The sequence below is a fragment of the Ranitomeya variabilis genome, chromosome 4 (genome assembly GCF_051348905.1).
Source record: "Ranitomeya variabilis isolate aRanVar5 chromosome 4, aRanVar5.hap1, whole genome shotgun sequence".
Taxonomy (NCBI): Eukaryota; Metazoa; Chordata; class Amphibia; order Anura; family Dendrobatidae; genus Ranitomeya; species Ranitomeya variabilis.
Window position 1 is genome coordinate 58,047,049 of NC_135235.1, and position 20,434 is coordinate 58,067,482.

The 20,434-nt window shown below is 47.9% G+C and overlaps 1 protein-coding gene across 5 annotated transcripts in view; it reads right to left on the reverse strand.

Annotated features, from left to right (window-relative positions):
• The window catches only part of IDE (insulin degrading enzyme), a 113,817-nt gene that overhangs the window by 8,211 nt on the left and 85,172 nt on the right, over positions 1-20,434 (reverse strand). For all 5 annotated transcript variants that reach the window (XM_077258581.1, XM_077258577.1, XM_077258578.1 and 2 more), the window contains 6 exons: positions 19,390-19,510; positions 10,990-11,081; positions 10,039-10,150; positions 9,769-9,936; positions 9,006-9,278; positions 8,503-8,564 (listed from right to left, as the gene is read on the reverse strand). In XM_077258581.1, coding sequence (XP_077114696.1) covers positions 8,503-8,564; positions 9,006-9,278; positions 9,769-9,936; positions 10,039-10,150; positions 10,990-11,081; positions 19,390-19,510 — 828 coding nt within the window. The remainder of the gene's footprint in view (positions 1-8,502; positions 8,565-9,005; positions 9,279-9,768; positions 9,937-10,038; positions 10,151-10,989; positions 11,082-19,389; positions 19,511-20,434) is intronic.

The following is a 20,434-nucleotide window of genomic DNA, read 5'->3' on the forward strand; positions in this document are numbered from 1 at the left end:
CGACTGCTTCAATAAAGACACTTCTTTTGTAAAAAATGCTTATATCCTAACCTGGGAGAAGTCCCTAAACTTATCCGCCTCCACAGACGACTGGGAAGAGGCTTTTTCAACCACATACTCCTCCACAATCTCGATGTCCCTTTTAGAATCCCATTTCAAAATTTGTTCCAGATGGTACTACACCCCAACTAGACTCTCACACATAAACCTGTCCATCTCCCCTCTCTGCTGGAGAAATTGCGGACACAGGGGTGAGTTGCTACACATTTTCTGGAACTGCCCCATTGCTACTACCTTCTGGTCAAACATCTCCTCGATAATCGCCAAACTTCCAGGCCCTTCAGTCACCCTTTCTCCCCAACTAGCTCTCCTCTCATTGGACACCCACCTCCTAGACAGTTCTCTGGTAAAAATAATCTTACACCTATGCATGGTCGCCAAAAACTCCATAGCATACCACTGGAAAAACACGACCCTCCCCAACGAAACCATTATAATTAAATTAATGTCGCAACATAGGGACCTCGAACTCAAATTCGCTTTATCCAATAACGAGTTTAGCAAGTTCTACCAGAAATGGTATAAGTGGGACCAGTTTTTTCCTCATTGAATATCTGCTGCTACCTCAACTCACTTTCACTACCATAAGGTAACACAAGATGGCGCCTGCCTCAGACCTATTTCCTTTCTGATAGCATTTCTGCCTCGCCTGGGAGCTCTCTACTTATATAGCCTCTGCACTAATCTTGCCGTTAGAATTAACAGTCCGTCCAAGGGACATAACCCTTGCTTTTCATGAGCCAAAGTATGCCTAGCTAAAGGGCTTAACCCTTGCACTATAAAAGTTAAAATGTACCTAATCCATTTTTTCCTGTTCCTGTTTACGTTATACATTATATTTTATATAACGAACAGTTATTAGACAGTTTGTTCCAAGGGCTGCGTCCCTTGCTTCATTAAGGCTTATTGTTGCCTCTCCGCACTTTATTGTGTGATTTGTTTGTTTTACTCCACTTATTTTTCCTGTCCACCCTTACCCCCTCCCCGCTTTTTCCTCCCCTGTTCCTCATACTTGTTAAAAAACAATAAAGCCTTGGAAAACAAAATTAAAAACTCCGCAGTGCAGGTCGAATGCAAATCAAGTTGCCAGGAAACGAGTCTGGCAGGAACGGCGAGCCGGCATCACACAGAGAAAGGACTGGGAAAATGGATGGAGTAAGAAGTGTTCTATGTGCGCTAAGCTATGGGCATACGTCCACAGTAGTGATGAGCCAATGTGCTGGGATAAGGTGTTATCTGAGCATGCTCGGGTGCTAACAGTAACTATGGCGTGCTCGAAAACTATGTACAAGTCCCTGCGGCTGCATGTCTCGTGGTTGTTAGACAGCCGCAACATATACAGGGGTGGCCTGTTTGTTTGGTAATCCCTGCATGTGTTGTAGCTGTCAGTCACGGCACATGCAGCCGCGGGGACTCGAGTATGGAAGGAAATAGCACCCAAGCATGCTCACATAACATCTTATCCGAGCACATTCGCTCATCACTAGTCCACAGTCCTCCTCAAGTAGCAACGTTATATAAAAGTTACACCATGATGGCATCTAGGGACACACAGCTGCTATGGAAAGCTGGGGACGGGATGAAACGTGCAGTTGTAGCAGTGTCACGCACCTGCCGTGAGCCGGGACGTCTCTGGTTTCGCACGATTTACCCTCCTCATACACTACCGCTATAGTGGAGTGCCAATCATTCTGCAATTCTATACTTCCCCATATTTATGCTGATGCATAAGAAAAGTCATGTTTGCAATCTCTGAAAATTTCAAAGCTCCATTACCATAGACTCTGCTGCTCTCAGACACTGCTCTTGGCTTTTTTTTTTTTTTTACACATCTTCACGGATCGTGGCTGGAAATTTACAGGAAAACCACTTATAGTCTTAAAGTCTGGAATGGTATAACAAATTACAATATCAGACTACAGAGTTTCTTTGCAGTCTGTTACAGGACAAGGACTTGGGTATTCTGGTTACAATTAGTTGAGCGGCGGTACTGAATGTCAGGCAGCAGCTGCTAAAGCTAACTAAAGTTTAGGATGTATATAAAAAAAAAAAATAAAAAAAAATGAAAAAAATCCTGTGTCCCCCAACGTATTGTTATCCCTTTATAAATCACTTGTGAATATGGGAATCCAGTTTTGGGCTCCACATTTCACAGGCGACAACTAGATTATTACAAGGGATGGAAGGTCTCTCATATGATGAGAGGTTGGAAAAGTTGGGCTTGTTTGGCTTAGAAAATAAAGATGCTTCAGAGGAGATCTGATTTCTATGTATTAATACACGTGTGAACAATATAAAGGACTGGCACATGACTAATTCCTTCCAGAGACCAGACGGAGGACCAAGGGGTGGAAGACAGGCGATTCTGGCAGCTAAATAGGAAAGGGTTCTTTAGAGCAGTCAGACTGTGGAGTGCCGACCACAGGAGGCAGTAATGGCCGACACTATAACAGCTTTTATAAAGGGCTGGATTTCCTCAGTACACATAACATTGCAGGCTATAGAAACGCGATGGACCAGAGCCTTTTTTTCAACCTATGTAACTTCTGAGACACATAGGTTTACTTTGGAGCTGTAGACAAAAAGAAAAAACTCTTAATACATTCACAATTAAATTGGAATAAGTGATCCGGATTACGAATCTTTTACTACAGGTCTGTTGTAAGGGTTTATTTTGATCAGCTCCGTAATACGTAGAGGCTTTATGGTGTCCCCTGAAGGAGCCAGCCATCTCTCTCCAGCCTCCCCATACATATACATGCACCGCCGAGTGCACACGGATTGTCAGCAGGGCTGGAGACTGTCTGGTAGATTGGTTGAGGATGAAGTATCGGTAAAACATCCTTTGTGTTGGTCTCTCCTCTGCATAAACAAGAGGATCGGACATTATACTGCCACGCCGCATCCTTCTCTTGCATTTAATACACAAATAAAGGAAAAAACGAGCAGCACTGTCCCAATATCCACGAACACACAGGCAGCCGATGATAGAATTCACAGACGAACCTTTTAGCTGTGCCACAACATAGAACCTTCGGTGCTCCTCTCCAAGAAAAAGTCCATATATCAATATCTTAGTGAAGAAAAAATGGGGAGCGCACTCACCGGTCTTCTGTAAAAACACTTCTTTATTGAATAAGTAACATCCAGGCAGTAACGGAGGCCGGGGGAGAGAGGGAGCAGGGGTGGACGACGGCCGTTTCGCGCTAGTCCAGCGCTTCTACGGGTCGATTTGTGCTCAGGAGCCAGCAACGGATATAGTGTCCAAAACTGAACACACCCCACCGCTCGATCCCTCCCACAAACCAAAAATACATTAAGCACACAATTAGAAACATTTAAAACAAATAAAAAAGACATTGGAGTGAATGCAACAAGGCGGAGTATACCGCGCACATGGGAAAGCAATACAATACAGAAAGTCAAACATGCCGCTCTGCACTAACCAATCATATACAAGGAACGGGACCAGTACTCTTGCGCCACCTACAGGAAAATCGACATGTCGACTCTATCATTGAAGCCAAGCGGACCCATAGCGCCACTGCGTAGGATCCACCTGGCTTCACATCTCAGCAATAAATTATCAAGATCGCCACCCTGGATCGGCAGAGCAACTTTTTCCACACCGGCAAAGGTAAGGCAATCCGTCTTACCACCATGCTTATCCTTCATATGTGTAATGAAACGAGGGACTCCTTTCCCTGTCACCACTGATCTACAGTGCTCCCGGAAACGGACATACATCGGCCGGATGGTTTTGCCGATGTAGAAGTGCCTACAAGGACAAAATATGATATAAACTATATGGTCAGTTTTACAAGTGATGAAGTCATTAACTATATGTGACACCGCACCTATTTGGAGACTGCGACCTATGAGATGTTGCTGACAACATGAGCAGTGGCCGCACCTGAAATTCCCCTTAGGGGATGCCCCCATTAACCAATTCGTACTAGGTTTTGTCACCCGATTTTTCACCAACTTGTCCCGAAGCCTAACGCTTCTTCTATTGGCTATTAACGGCCCTCTTACTGCAACTTCTGCCAGTTCTTTGTCTCTTTCTAAGAGGTGCCAGTTCTTTTTTATCGCCAATCTAATCTGCTGATCCATATTGCTAAATTTAAAGCAAAAGTTAAACCTTTTATTATTCTCCTTTCTCTGGCGGGCCGACTTCCTGATACCTTTCGTTATTCTTTCATCCTTCACTCTATTAAGAGCCGATGTCAGGACTCTCTCCGGATAACCTCTATCCCTAAACCTGTCCCTCATCTCTTCGGCCTGACATAAAAATCCTTCCTCAGTATTATTCACTCTACTAGTTCTCAAAAATTGGCTGTACGGTACTGCTTGTTTAGTGTGCATAGGATGGTAGCTGTTGTAATGCATTATGGTATTAGCTGCTACTGGTTTCCTAAAAAGAGAAGTGCATACCTTACCTTCTCTAATCTCTACCAAAACATCCAGGAATTCAAGACGTTCTCCCCCAAATACTGATGTAAAGGTCATATTCAGGTTGTTGGTACAATTAAGATGCTCAACAAAATTATCAAAAATACTTTTGGGACCATCCCAAATTACTACGATGTCGTCGACATACCTACGGAAATATTTAATATGCCGCAAAAATTTATTATCATCCGAGTATATGTACTTTTCTTCAAAATAACCAAGAAACAAATTCGCAAAAGTGCAAGCTACCGGGGTCCCCATCGCAGTACCCTCCTGCTGCAGGTACCAATCCTCCAAAAAGGTGAAGGCATTATGGGTTAAAATGAATTTCAATCCTTCACATACAAAATTGGTAAACATATCACTCCTATCTGTGGTGCTCAAGATGGTTTTGATAATATCTACCCCAGTAATCTGGGGGATCCTAGTGTAGAGGCTTTCTACGTCAATCGACGCCAACGAAAAGCCCTCCTGCCACTCAAAAACTCAAGAGCAACGAAGGAGAACAAAGAAAACAACGGAAACGGCGACATGTCACTTGGACAAGGAAATATTAACCGTCCCCTTGGAAGAGGCGGTGCTTAACTTGACTGACCACGTTTTGACTCCGGATCACCTGTCCTTGCTATCTAAAGGCCTGAATTACAGCATTCCGGAAGATTTTGACTTAACTGAGTTTAAGATCGACTTATTTAAATCCACCAGAAAAATTCATCTCTTTAAAAATTTTGTTAATAAAGATGTGCCCAGTATTTCGCCTGTAGGCGAGAATCCAGTTAATATCGGCCCTTTGGGTTTCATGGCAGGCACAGGGGCTTTGGCTGACATAAGGCAAGACGCAGATCTTTTATTGGGGTTAACAGAAGAGTCGAATGGGGGTAAGATGGAGGAGGCTATTAGTGGAATACCCTTTAGAGGAGGAGTCTCCTCGAAATTTATGCCTGTTGTATCCCCCGGTAATATGATCGATCTGTTTGAGGCACAGGTTATTAAAGATGTCGAGGCGTTGATATATCCTAAAGCCAGTAATAACATCACAATTAAAGAAGAAATAGCATTAAGGGAGATCAGGTCTTGGGAAGACACTATTGTCAGGGCTGCTGACAAGGGAGGGAAGATTGTTTTACTCCCTAGACACTACTATATAAATGAGGCTAAAAGGCAATTGTCAGACAGCGTGGTTTATAGGGCACTTTCCAGGAATCCTGTGCAGAAATTTAAGGATGAATTAAGGTCCTACTTGAGGAGATATGTCGAGTTGGGTATTATTTCGCAGAAGAAAGCCGAGAAATTGCTACCGGGGTTCCCCACCAGACCTCATTGGTACCATATTCCTAAGGTGCACAAATCTACCACATGTCCCCCAGGACGTCCCATTGTATCTGGGATAGGGTCTCTTACAGAGCCCCTCTCCCAGTACTTGGACTGATTATTACGCCCATTGTTGAAAAATATTCCCTCTTATCTTAGAGATACAAACTCATTTTTGGATAGCATACAAGGTTTTGAGTGGCAGGAGGGCTTTTCGTTGGCGTCGATTGACGTAGAAAGCCTCTACACTAGGATCCCCCAGATTACTGGGGTAGATATTATCAAAACCATCTTGAGCACCACAGATAGGAGTGATATGTTTACCAATTTTGTATGTGAAGGATTGAAATTCATTTTAACCCATAATGCCTTCACCTTTTTGGAGGATTGGTACCTGCAGCAGGAGGGTACTGCGATGGGGACCCCGGTAGCTTGCACTTTTGCGAATTTGTTTATTGGTTATTTTGAAGAAAAGTACATATACTCGGATGATAATAAATTTTTGCGGCATATTAAATATTTCCGTAGGTATGTCGACGACATCGTAGTAATTTGGGATGGTCCCAAAAGTATTTTTGATAATTTTGTTGAGCATCTTAATTGTACCAACAACCTGAATATGACCTTTACATCAGTATTTGGGGGAGAACGTCTTGAATTCCTGGATGTTTTGGTAGAGATTAGAGAAGGTAAGGTATGCACTTCTCTTTTTAGGAAACCAGTAGCAGCTAATACCATAATGCATTACAACAGCTACCATCCTATGCACACTAAACAAGCAGTACCGTACAGCCAATTTTTGAGAACTAGTAGAGTGAATAATACTGAGGAAGGATTTTTATGTCAGGCCGAAGAGATGAGGGACAGGTTTAGGGATAGAGGTTATCCGGAGAGAGTCCTGACATCGGCTCTTAATAGAGTGAAGGATGAAAGAATAACGAAAGGTATCAGGAAGTCGGCCCGCCAGAGAAAGGAGAATAATAAAAGGTTTAACTTTTGCTTTAAATTTAGCAATATGGATCAGCAGATTAGATTGGCGATAAAAAAGAACTGGCACCTCTTAGAAAGAGACAAAGAACTGGCAGAAGTTGCAGTAAGAGGGCCGTTAATAGCCAATAGAAGAAGCGTTAGGCTTCGGGACAAGTTGGTGAAAAATCGGGTGACAAAACCTAGTACGAATTGGTTAATGGGGGCATCCCCTAAGGGGAATTTCAGGTGCGGCCACTGCTCATGTTGTCAGCAACATCTCATAGGTCGCAGTCTCCAAATAGGTGCGGTGTCACATATAGTTAATGACTTCATCACTTGTAAAACTGACCATATAGTTTATATCATATTTTGTCCTTGTAGGCACTTCTACATCGGCAAAACCATCCGGCCGATGTATGTCCGTTTCCGGGAGCACTGTAGATCAGTGGTGACAGGGAAAGGAGTCCCTCGTTTCATTACACATATGAAGGATAAGCATGGTGGTAAGACGGATTGCCTTACCTTTGCCGGTGTGGAAAAAGTTGCTCTGCCGATCCAGGGTGGCGATCTTGATAATTTATTGCTGAGATGTGAAGCCAGGTGGATCCTACGCAGTGGCGCTATGGGTCCGCTTGGCTTCAATGATAGAGTCGACATGTCGATTTTCCTGTAGGTGGCGCAAGAGTACTGGTCCCGTTCCTTGTATATGATTGGTTAGTGCAGAGCGGCATGTTTGACTTTCTGTATTGTATTGCTTTCCCATGTGCGCGGTATACTCCGCCTTGTTGCATTCACTCCAATGTCTTTTTTATTTGTTTTAAATGTTTCTAATTGTGTGCTTAATGTATTTTTGGTTTGTGGGAGGGATCGAGCGGTGGGGTGTGTTCAGTTTTGGACACTATATCCGTTGCTGGCTCCTGAGCACAAATCGACCCGTAGAAGCGCTGGACTAGCGCGAAACGGCCGTCGTCCACCCCTGCTCCCTCTCTCCCCCGGCCTCCGTTACTGCCTGGATGTTACTTATTCAATAAAGAAGTGTTTTTACAGAAGACCGGTGAGTGCGCTCCCCATTTTTTCTTCACTAAGATACTTCTCTTGCATTTGTTGGGGGAGAGCTGATGGGGAGCCCCCAATACATATTAGATGGGGGCAAAGTCCTGCTGAAGTCAGAAGCTTCAAATGACATCAATGCAATGTGTATGGGGCATCGGTCATCTGTGAGGTTGTGGGGAGGTGCAATAAACGGCTCTTTTCCTCCATATAGGAGAATCTGCAGGACTAGAACTGTGGACTCTAGGAAAGCTGAGCAACACTTGTCAACAGGTTCACGGGACCATGGTCAAGTGGATGCGAGACCCCAGGCCTCGTCTTAAGCTGCCGGCATCTCCGGCCCATTCTTATTAGCAGGCTCATTGCAACGTTATTGGTACGACGTATGCCAGACCTAATAATCAGAAGATGCACCAGGGATACCAGCAGGTAGGAGGGGGTACACAGGGTCCTGGTCTGGCAGCCATAGACTACTAACAAGGATCCTGTACATTTTTGGTAGTTTACGTCTGACAATTCCCAGGGCTGCTCGCACCGCACTAGAGCTTCGGCTTTAGCGCACAGCTTGCTCCTGACTGCAGTATTTAATAAAAGATGAGGCTGGAGAGTTTTTCTCCGTCAGAATCAATACAATCAGGCACAAGATCAATTTTAGGCTACCTTGTAAAATTTTATGATGTCATCCTTGGCCAGGGTTTTCAGATACGCCACTTCAACGTTATCTGCAGACACAAAACAAAAATGGTCGTCACACCGCTGCCAAGTTACAGGATTTATACAAAATCATCACATAACTGGTCCTCAATCACATTTTTATCTGGAAATAGAAATGATAAAAGAGTCAAAATCCCAGTGATTATCAAATAATATATCCTAGTGATAAGTCATCGCTTTCACACTCATTTAAAAAGTTATTTCCATCGTGATAATAAACGACCATGACCGGTCGGGCTGTTGAGTCGGAGTAATCGAGGAGTCGGAGGTTTGGCTAACAGACTCCATGCTCATGGTCACCGAGCAGAAGACTCTGATCAACTAGTGCATAATACTGAAGACATAAAAGATTATATAGTGGTGGCGACTGCGGAATGAAAACACATGACGGATAATCCGCCGATCATGGCACCATATACATCTACACCATTTGTTCCCTCCGGTCTCACCTCTATCGAAGTGATATTGTTGAGAGATAATTTCCCCCCAGTATTTTGCACACTCAGCAGACAGCTTCTTTGGCTTGTCCAGCCTCCGGAGAGCCAGGGCTTGGATGTGTTTCTGGAAGGCCTCATCTGTCATCTCCTCCAAGGACTTCTCCATAGTCTTCAGGAAGGCCTCCACCCGGCTCTCCAGATAATGTGGCTGCTTCTCTGACTGAATAATGAATCGCAGGCCTTGGATCCCATTTGCCCTGCGGGGACCGCTAAACACAATATAACCTGCAAAAACAACGTTTTTTTAGTAGAAACATTTTTTTTTTGTCATTTTGAAGTCTTGATAACATCTCTGAAAGAAAAAGGTTAAAGACTGTCCATTTATCAATCATTATCTTGCCACAGGAGATAATGGAGGCCATATATACTGGCTTAATTGGAAAACCATCCAGATGTTGGCAAAAAAAAAAAAGATGGGGCATGTTAAAATGTAAAGGCCCCATCTGCTCTGCCACTGGCAGTCCCCATCTCCTGCTCTGCCACTCGCAGTCCCCATCTCCTGCTCTGCCACTCGCAGTCCCCATCTCCTGCTCTGCCACTCGCAGTCCCCATCTCCTGCTCTGCCACTCGCAGTCCCCATCTCCTGCTCTGCCACTCGCAGTCCCCATCTCCTGCTCTGCCACTCGCAGTCCCCATCTTCTGCTGTGGCAGTCACAGTCCCCCATCTTCTGCTGTGGCAGTCACAGGTCAGCAGACAGGTTAATGGATTGCTCACCTAGCTGTTCCTTGGTCCGCAGGGTGTTGAAGCAGGGCTCTGCAATGATCTGACAGAAGAGCTCCAGCAGCATGTTTTCGGACGTACTCTGCATGTCGGTCTGGTAATAGATCTCGATGCCACAGTTATTGTGCACCTCATTCCGCTGCTGATACACAAACCAGCCCCCTGTAAAGCGGCACAAAAAAAAAAAAAAAAAAAATCAGGACATCACAACCGACCAATAGTTCCCTGTTCTAGTCATTAAGTGGTGGTGGAACGGTGACTTGCCATCGGGCAGCTGGACTTCTCTGTATCTGACCAGCTGGCTCGGGAGCAGTGGTTTGGTGTGGGCATGCTCTATGAGGGTGTCTTCCACCATCTGCATGATGCCCTGTGCCATCTGCAGAAGGGGAAAAAAAAAATATTCAAAATGGCAATTATAGTTTTACATTTTACAACACCCATGCTACACATCCGGGCACAGACAGTGGAAGAGTATGACATCCATCAGATATTTCCAGCAAGATTCGTAAGGCAGTTTTTCTCCTACTTATTTCCTCCCGTTTTGCATGTGTCAGAAAAAGCTCCTGATATAGACATTACATGCAGGTGGTGACTGAAGCCTAATGGAGGCATGACTCCCACAATGAACTTATGATGTATATACTAACGACCTGATATTGTAACCTATGGGTATAGATGAGTGGCCTCCACTGTTTGGCCAGTGGGTGATTGGTGCCTGTGACATCCCTACAATGGATAAGTTCTAGAAAACCTGAGGATTTGTAGAATGGTATACAGCGGCATACTTTACCCATAGACTTTTGTATTATATGTTTTTTTTAATACACAGAAGTCTATGGGTAAAGTAGGTATGGGTCACACATATATAACCCATAGGAAACCAAATGCTGGTGGTGTGCGGTCCATGTTTTTCACAGACCCATAGACTTGCATTGGCCCTTTTCATCTGTGATAGCAGAAAAACATGGACATGTGAATAGCACCATAGATTGTAATGTACCCATGAAAAACAAACAAAAAAAAACACGGATGTGTAACATGGCTGTCCGAATGAGGCCTAACATTGCCTAGAAGCCCCAGTACAAGAAGGCATTGGGTCCAATTTGCCTGGGACACCTTGATCAGTGCCATGCCCATTGTGTGGTATACTGTAGCATCAGTCATTGTTTGTTATGGACGGCTGGTAATCTCGTACATGTGCGGTCAGTAACCAACCTGCTTTGTTATATTGCCGTGGAGAAGAGCTTCAACGTGCAGCCGGGACAGCAGCTGAGGAATGAAGGCCTTGAGACGAAGAAGGGTAACATCTGGGAGAAAAGGACAGCAGATAAAGCATCGGCAGATAAAGCATCGGCAGACCAGTCTGGACTGACAATTCAGGTTTTACAGGAATAAAGTGAATAATCAGATAAGCCTGTTATACACCCAATAAGTAGAGCATTAATGGCCGCCGGCGATACATAGGTCAATATATGGCATGTGCTGGAATAATCACATTTCCTAGATGGCAGCAGGGCCAGCCAAAGTCTGAGAATATACACAACTCATTAGAACGAAGCGCTGTGGAATTAATGGCGCTACATAAAATCAAATAAAATAAAGACTTAACTGATAAAAAAAAAAAATATCACACTTACAGATGACCTTGTTAATAAAAACTGTTCTACTATTTAATGGTTCGATATCCTATGTGCTTCCATGATAAGCCTATGCTTTCCATCACACTACCTTTTTAGTTTTCTACCCTACATTTCCCTGATGTAAACTCATTTGGCAGACAGTACGAGGATTGCAGGATCTGGGTATACAGGGATGATTTGTAGGCTGTTACAAGAGACCTATAGGGCTTACGGCAGACCCCCGACATCTGGACGCCCTGTGCTGCCCTCCACAGTTTACACCGGACTGTGCCAGCCTCTTTACCCATCAATGACATTCTCTTTAAGACCTTGTGCTGCTGATCGGGTGGTCGAAACTCCGGCCACCAAAATAGCCAACGGTGGCACAAGTTTGTGTCGTGATGCCATTGGCCAGAGCTTGCAGTGATCCGCACCGTGTGGTCTCGGCCTTACCAGAATTTATGAAAGCCCTCTTAAAATTTTGGGGTAATTTTTGAATTTTCACTGCGTGCCTCACACATTCTAATGACTTTTTTCCAGGGTGAGAACTTGGGTGTCAAATACGATTATTACCATTCACAAGTTTCATGTTTGAAAAGAACATAGTTTTAGCATTGGGAGAAAATGCTGCTGGGTAAGAAAAAGGAGATTTTTGTGTACTCACCGTAAAATCTTTTTCTCCGAGTCATCATTGGGGGACACAGGACGAATGGGTGTTATGCTGCTGCCACCAGGAGGACACTAAGTTAAACACACACAAAAGATTAACTCCTCCCCTGCAGTATACACCCACAGGCTGGACAATCCAGAGCCAGTTCGGTAACAAAGCAGTAGGAGTAAGCCAGTTAACAAACAGAAAACATGTCATAGTCAAAACACAGACTGAAAAGAACAATTGAGCCAACTAGGCTAACAGGGAGGGTGCTGTGTCCCCCAATGATGACTCGGAGAAAAAGATTTTACGGTGAGTACACAAAAATCTCCTTTTCTCCTACGTATCATTGGGGGACACAGGACGAATGGGACGTCCCAAAGCAGTCCCTGGGTGGGTCACCAGAAGTTATGAATGCTGTGCGAGCCTACAAACTACAGATGAGACACAGCCGCTTGTAGGATTCGCCTACCGACGGAAGCGTCTGCCGAGGCCTGAAAGTGCACATGGTAGTGTTTCGTGAACGTATGTAGACTGGACCATGTAGCAGCCTTGCAGACTTGTGCTGCCGATGCCTGGTGCCGGATGGCCCAGGACGCGCCGACTGACCGGGTAGAATGAGCCTTGATCCCCGGAGGTGCGGCGTGACCCTTGACACGGTAGGACTCTTGGATGGCGGAACGAATCCACTTGGCAATGGAGGCCTTGGAAGCGGGTAGTCCCTTCCGTGGCCCCTCCGGAAGAACAAACAAGGCGTCTGATCTACGGAGAGACGCAGTCCTGGAGACGTAACGTCTGAGACCCCTCACTAAGTCCAGAGTGTGGAGCGCCCTTTCCGTGCGGTGGGAAGGAGCAGGGCACAGTGAGGGAAGAACAATCTCCTCATTAAGATGGAAGGAGGAAACGACCTTCGGAAGAAAAGTCGGACATGTCCGCAGAACCACCTTGTCCTGGTGAAACACGAGAAAAGGAGGACGGCACGACAGAGCTGCCAGCTCAGAGACACGTCTAATAGACGTGACAGCCACGAGGAAGGCAATCTTCCAAGACAAGAACAGCAAAGACACTTCATGCAAGGGCTCAAAGGGGGGCTCTTGAAGAGCACAGAGAACTAGGTTCAGGTCCCATGGTTCCAAGGGCATCTTGTAAGGCGGAACCATATGAGAAACACCCTGGATGAAGGTCCTGACCTGCAATCTGTTTGCAATCTTTCTCTGAAAAAGAACCGAGAGAGCAGAAATTTGGCCCTTAAGAGAGCTGAGAGCAAGACCCAAGTCTACGCCTGATTGGAGGAATTCCAAAATGTGAGGGATAGAAAAACTGAGGGGAAAACGTCCCTGCTTCCTGCACCAGGCGAAGTATGCCTTCCAGGCGCGGTGGTAGATGCGCATAGAAGAAGGCTTGCGTGCGCGGAGCATGGTAGATATCACCGTCTGGGGCAACCCCTTCTGCCTCAGTACCCAGGACTCAATGGCCACGCCGTTAAACACAGGGCCTCTGAGTTCGGGTGGTAAATGGGCCCTTGAGACAGGAGGTCTGCGCGACTCGGCAGCCTCCAAGGTACGTCTGAGACCAGTTGAACCATCTCGGCATACCATGTCCTGCGCGGCCAGTCTGGAGCGATGAGAATTACTGGGATCCGTTCTGCCTTGATCTTCCTGATCGCCTTTGTCAGAAGAGGAATTGGGGGAAAGATGTATGGGAGTCTGAAACCCTGCCATGAGAGGACGAGAGCGTCGGCTCCGAAGGCTGAGGGGTCGTGAGACCTGGCCATGAAGACGGGAACCTGGCAATTGAGTCGAGATGCCATTAGGTCCACGTCCGGGGTCCCCCATCGAGCGCATATCTGGTGAAAGATTGCGGGATGGAGGGACCACTCTCCGGGATCGAGGCTGTGGCGACTGAGAAAGTCCGCTTCCCAGTTTTCCACGCCTGGGATGAAAACTGCTGAGAGTATGGAATGATGTGTCTCGGCCCAGCGGAGAATTAGCGTCACCTCTACCATGGCCGCCTTGCTGCGAGTGCCCCCTTGGCGGTTGATGTAGGCTACCGCAGTGGCGTTGTCGGACTGGACTCTGACCGCACGGCCGGAGAGGAAAGGCTGAAAATGATGGAGAGCCAGTCTGATTGCCCGAATCTCCAGGATATTGATGGGCAGCTGGGACTCCTGCGGAGACCAGCGACCCTGGGTCGAGTGGCGCTGGAACACTGCACCCCAGCCGAAGAGACTGGCGTCCGTTGTGACAACCAGCCAGTGCACCGGAAGGAAAGACTTCCCCTGAGTCAGGGAGGACCTCTTGGTCCACCACCTGAGGGACTGTCTGATTGGGCGAGAGAGAAGGAGACGGCGGTCGAGTGAGGCGGGATTCCTGTCCCATACTGCCAGAATGGCGTGTTGTAAGGGCCGGAGGTGAAAAACCGCAAAGGGCACTGCCTCCATTGCCGCCACCATCCTGCCGAGTACCCTCATGGAGAAGCGTAGGGAGTGAGAGCGAGGTTGAGAAAGCTTCCGGACTTCTCTCTGTAGAGTGGCTACTTTTTTCGGAGGCAAAAGTACTAGACCCTGAGAAGAGTCTAGGATCATTCCCAGGTAGGATATGGTTTGGGCCGGGACTGGGGAAGATTTTTTGAAATTGATTTTCCAGCCCAGGCGCAAAAGAGTATTTATTGTGACGTCTACCGCTTCTGAACAAGATCGGAAAGAGGGGGCCTTTATGAGAATGTCGTCCAAGTAGGGCAACACCACTATGCCTCGAGCATGTAGAATGGCCACGGCAGCTGCCATGACCTTGGTGAACACCCGAGGAGCGGTGGCCAGCCCGAAGGGTAGGGCGACAAACTGAAAATGGTGCCCCTGGACCGCGAAGCGGAGAAAGCGCTGATGAGACGGTAGAATGGGAATGTGCAGGTAAGCGTCTTGAACATCTAGAGATGCAAGAAACTCGCCCTCTTCCAGAGAGGCAATTACCGAACGAAGGGACTCCATTCGGAATCGACGTACACGGACGTACTTGTTGAGGAGCTTGAGGTCCAATATTGGACGTACTGAGCCATCCTTCTTTGGTACAATGAAAAGGTTGGAATAGAAACCTTGGTACCTCTCGTTCTGAGGTACCGGGATGATGACCCCGTCTTCCCATAGCGATCTTATGGCCTGAAAATACTGACGGACCCTTGCTCTGGGAGGAGGGGACTGAAAGAAACGAGATGGGGGAAGAGAGACAAACTCTATCTTGTAACCGAAGGAAACCAGATCGCGGACCCATCGGTCGGGAACTACCGAGAGCCACGCGTCCCGAAAGAAGAGTAGGCGGCCGCCAACTCTGTCGGTGTCCTTTGGCGTCTGCCAAGAGTCATTGAGGTGGAGACCTGTTGGATCTGGGCCCCCTGGACCCCTGTTGTCTGGGTCTGCCTCTCCAAGAGGGAGAGGGTTTGTAAGATGGCTGGGAGGTTCTATCCTTGCGCTGACCTCTCCCGACGCCGGGTGGCGCGGAAGAAGGATTGGACCAATTGGAGCCGAAACGGAAATATCGGCCTCGGCCCTGTTGGTTGCGAAAGGGGCGAAAGGTCCGTTGCTGGGGAAGGAATTTGCTCTTTCCCCCTGTGGAGTCTGCAATTATTTTATCTAGTTTGTCCCCTAAAAGGCGTTCGCCCTGGTATGGAAGGGACGTGAGAGATTTTTTGGATCCTGAGTCCGCTTTCCAGTCCCTGAGCCAAAGGGATCTGCGGATCGTGACAGCATTGGCCGCTGCCTGTGAGGCACAGTTAGCCGCGTCTAAAGATGCGGAAACTACAAAGTCCCCCGCTCTGGCAATCTGAGTGGCCAGGTGTGAAACCTCGGGGGGTAAGTCAGCGTGTAGAGTTGTAGAGGCTAAAGACTCGGCCCAATGGGTCATGGCTTTTGCAACCCATGTGGCGGCAAAAGAAGGGAAGAGAGAAGCCGAGGAAGCCTCAAAAGCCGAGCGAGCCATCTGATCAATTTGTCTATCAGTGGGATGCTTGACGGATGCGCCCTCGGAGGAGGATAGAACCGCCTTGGTGGCTAGCCGTGACACTGGCGGGTCCACGGAGGGTGACTGAGACCACTCCTTAGCAAGGTCCTGAGCAAACGGATACTTCAATTGCATAGCCTTCTGACCTGAGAAGCGTTTATCCGGACGGACTCTGTGAAGATCGACCATGTCTTTGAATTGAGGATGCGTAGGAAAAAATCTATGAGCCTTTGTGGTTCGTCCGAATGACACGGGATGAACCGCCTTGGACGGGGTTTCCTCCTCTAACTGTAGCGTCTGACTTACAGAGTCTATGAGAGAATCTAGGGTCTCTTGGTCGTGACGATACTCTGGGGAACAGGACACGCTGGATGCGTCGTCCAGAAAGGATTCCCTGCTATGAGCTGGGGATGAATGACGGGAGACTTCGCTCTCTGAGCCGGAGGGCTGATCACGGACCGGAGATATTACCCTGGACTTCTTTCTAGATGAGAGAGGGCTTCTGGAAACGGTACGACCTCTAGGCCGAGAGGGGTTCTTAGGCCGCGTTACATCCTCCGTGGAAGTGCCCTGAGTAAGGGACGGGTCACGGAGGGACTGTATCGTCCTTTCCAAAGATGCCACAGAGCGAGCAAGGGAGGACGCCCATGCGGGGGTACTAGGCTCACTACATTCCGGGTCAGAGGCCGGAGTATCCTGTGCCGCAGACATTTCGCAGGCGGAGCACAGCGGGGTAGTGTGACCTCGGGGCAGAGATACCTTGCAGGAGGTGCACACAGCAAAAATAACAGAATGGGTCTTACCAGTCCGTTTTTGCTTAGACTGTGACATCTTTACCATGAAGTGAGCGTACTGGCAGGGGAAGAGACAATCCTATTGAGTGCGTCTCACCAAGTTCAGCGGTGTTTGGCAGGGAGATCCTGAAGTCCTGTGCGCTGTGGTGCTGCAGAGCCGACAACGCACTTCCTGGTCCAAGATGGCCGCCGAGATGTGAGAAGGGCGCTTCTCGGGAACGAGAAGCGCCCAGGGAGAGAGAGAGAGAGGGGGGCGTGTCGTGGGCGGGCGGTGGATTCCCTGCTATGCGCGTCGGAACGCTGCCATTGCCACCGCCGTCCTGCTGTATGAGGGAGGGAAGTTGTAGTCCGGCCCAGGGCCGGTAAACTGTGCCACCGCACTAACAGAGCGCCGGATTGCTCCCCATGCCTTTATAAAAAAGGTTGCCCCGCGGCTGCAGCGCCGCATTAGATAGAGGATGAGGGATCCCTGAACGGGCGGTCCCCTATCAGCTGGGCGGCCCCCGCACTTACCTTGTGCGATGGGGCCGATGCTCCATCCACCTTCACCTTAGTAGGGAGAGGGTGGAGAGCTTCTGCCGCCGTGCAACATCCGCTCTGTTCAGTGGTGATGCAGTGGGCGGCTGCACGGACGCCATGACATTCTGTCCGGCTGTGCCCTGGCTCCAGGAGACTTAGGTGGATGATTAGTCCCCGTGGTCGCCTGAAAGGGAGGGAGGGAGATCGGAACGCTTAGGAGCCGTCGCCACACTGGAAGGTGAGCCAGGGCTGGCATCCATCGTCGCGGGAAAGGATACAGGAGGAACGCTCCATGTACTTGCCCGTTGTTGGTGCGGGAGAGATCAGAGCTGAAAATTTGCCTGTCGCTCCCTTCCGTTAAAAACAAAAAATGGTGGGGTCCTGAGGACCCAAGTGCCTCCTGAGACACTAAGTAAGAACTGGCTCTGGATTGTCCAGCCTGTGGGTGTATACTGCAGGGGAGGAGTTAATCTTTTGTGTGTGTTTAACTTAGTGTCCTCCTGGTGGCAGCAGCATAACACCCATTCGTCCTGTGTCCCCCAATGATACGTAGGAGAAATGGCCTTTGCTCCTAAACAATCGTCTTATTTGAGCGATTCTGTGAACAAATAAACACAAGTAAGGTTTCCATTACGCGACCTGAGCGGAGGCTGCGCTCCTAATCCACTCGCCGTGACCCAGTTTCTGCATTTATGCTCTGCAATCTTCCGGCACATGTGTTTACGCTCCAGAGCTAATGGCTCCGCTCGCTCAGGTGGTGGAAGGAGATAAAGCTGCGCTCTCGGCAGAGCAGGGAACATGATTTATAGGGCTGCCGGGAAGGCAAAGCAAGTATTAGACAACTGGAAAATGGGCAATTAGAAGAGCGGCAAATATCACCGGCGGCACAAACAAAGGACTGCAAGCAGAGGAGATGCAGTGAGATAGAAATGTGATGTTCTAGAGAAAGAATAACCAAGTGCTCGGTCTGTGCACACAATGAAGGAGAAGAAGAAAAACCTTTACAAATCCAGAAATAGAACAGCCAGGGTGCAATGTATGAAACACGTAGCCACACTGCGAGGCCATCCCTGTCTGGTCTGCATCCAGCTGATGGCTACCGTGATTGTGGCCAGAAAATGACACCAGCACAAACTCAGGACAATGGATACTGTGCTGGGCCACCGACAACTGCAGAAATCACTAGGAACCACTAAGAGTGGTAAATATGAGGCTATCCACGCATCGAGCAGGATGCACTGTATGATGAGAATAGATCCCCACGTTCAGTATGCACGCCCAATAGCATACCTCCCTCCTGTTATAAGAGGGCGCACAACTGCTTTCTGAAGGACAGGTTTAAAGTCCAATCACACTTCGACTATAAGCCCGAAATTCCAGATTAAAGAAAGGAGATGTCCGATGTAACCTGGAGCTCTTTGTATGGGTGTGGATCTGGGGTTGCAGTGATTTTTCCCAGGGTGTGGGATTTCTGAGTGTGCACATGGGGCTGCTCTCCGGCCATTCAGTAGAAAATAAAATAAAATCTTTGCTCCTATATGTGAGGAGCCATATAGATGAACCTGGGGGTCAGACTCGAGAGAACGTGGATTTTGGCCTTTCCCCAATTCCGGTCATCAGGGTTATAGAGATCCCAAAAGTGGTGGATTTTCTTTTTTTTTATTCATTAAGCACGATGGGTCATTAGATCACTTCTACAAGGCAGTGCAACAATCCTGTAATGTAAGATCTGATTGTTAGGTCCTTGGCTGCCATTGCAGCACATCAGTGCCCAGAGATCATCTTGTGGAGGTACCGATGGAAGACAGTGGGACAGTGGTCAGTCATATAATCCTGCACCAACACGGACGTATTACGGCGGCTCATGTAAAGTGTGTAGTCTGTTGCTGGACCTGATGGAGTCACAAACCAAATGATTCTACTCATTTTCTAGGGGATTAAATGTCCTCCGTAAACAGAATCTGTGGCAAACACACTGCGCTTCCTCTGCTCTGATGACTTTAGTGACGGATACAATCCCGATATCTGACATTTCCCACCTTCTAGAGCTTCCCGGAGCTCGTCTTTGGTCCAGGCCACTTCGGTCATCAGCAGCCTCAGGTAATATATTGCATGCTGGTGAGGTTGTTCTGCACGGAAGTTGTTCAGAGAACGCATGTACTGCAACACAGAACATCTCACATTGTAATCAACACACGTGGCAACCCTCTACTGGATAGCCACATACACGTTTTCTGGAGCCAGCCCCTTTTTTTTTTTTTTTTTAAAGGGGATATCCAAGATTAGAAAACCATGTGTAGCCCCCCACTCCTCCACCACCCAAAATAGGTGCCACACCGGTCTACAGGTTGTGTGCCATTTTGCTGCTCCATATGCAATACTTATCACACCTAGTGATGAGCGGATGTACCCCGATAGGTGTTATCTGAGCATGCTCGGGTGCTAACAGTGTCTTTGGCGCCCTCGAATAATATGTTTAAGTCCCCACGACTGCATTTCTCGCTGCTGTTCGACAGCCGCAACACATGCAGGGATTGCCAGTTTGTTAGACAATCCCTGCATGTGTTGCAGAGTTGTCTTAGGCTACTTTCACACTAGCGTTAACTGCAATACGTCGCAAATGCGTCGTTTTGCCGAAAAAACGCATCCTGCAAAAGTGCTTGCAGGATGCGTTTTTTCTGCATTGACTAACAATAGCGACGCATTTGCGACGCATTGCCACACGTCGCAACCGTCGTGCGACGGTTGCGCCGTGCTCTGGCGGACCGTCGGGAGCAAAAAAACGTTACATGAACTCCGCCCCCACCTCCCCGCACCTCACAATGGGGCAGCGGATGCGCTGGAAAAATGCATCCGCTGCCCCCGTTGTGCGGCGAAGCCAACGCTAGCGTCGGGGACCTCGGCCTGACGCACTGCGACGGGCTGAGCCCGAAGCTAGTGTGAAAGTAGCCTAACAGCCGCGAGAGACTCAAACATATTTTTCGAGCACTCCAAAGACTCTTGGTTAGCACACGAGCATGCTCAGATAACACCTTCGCTCATCACTACTCATGTACAAGCATTGTTCTGTTTTCATGAAATCCC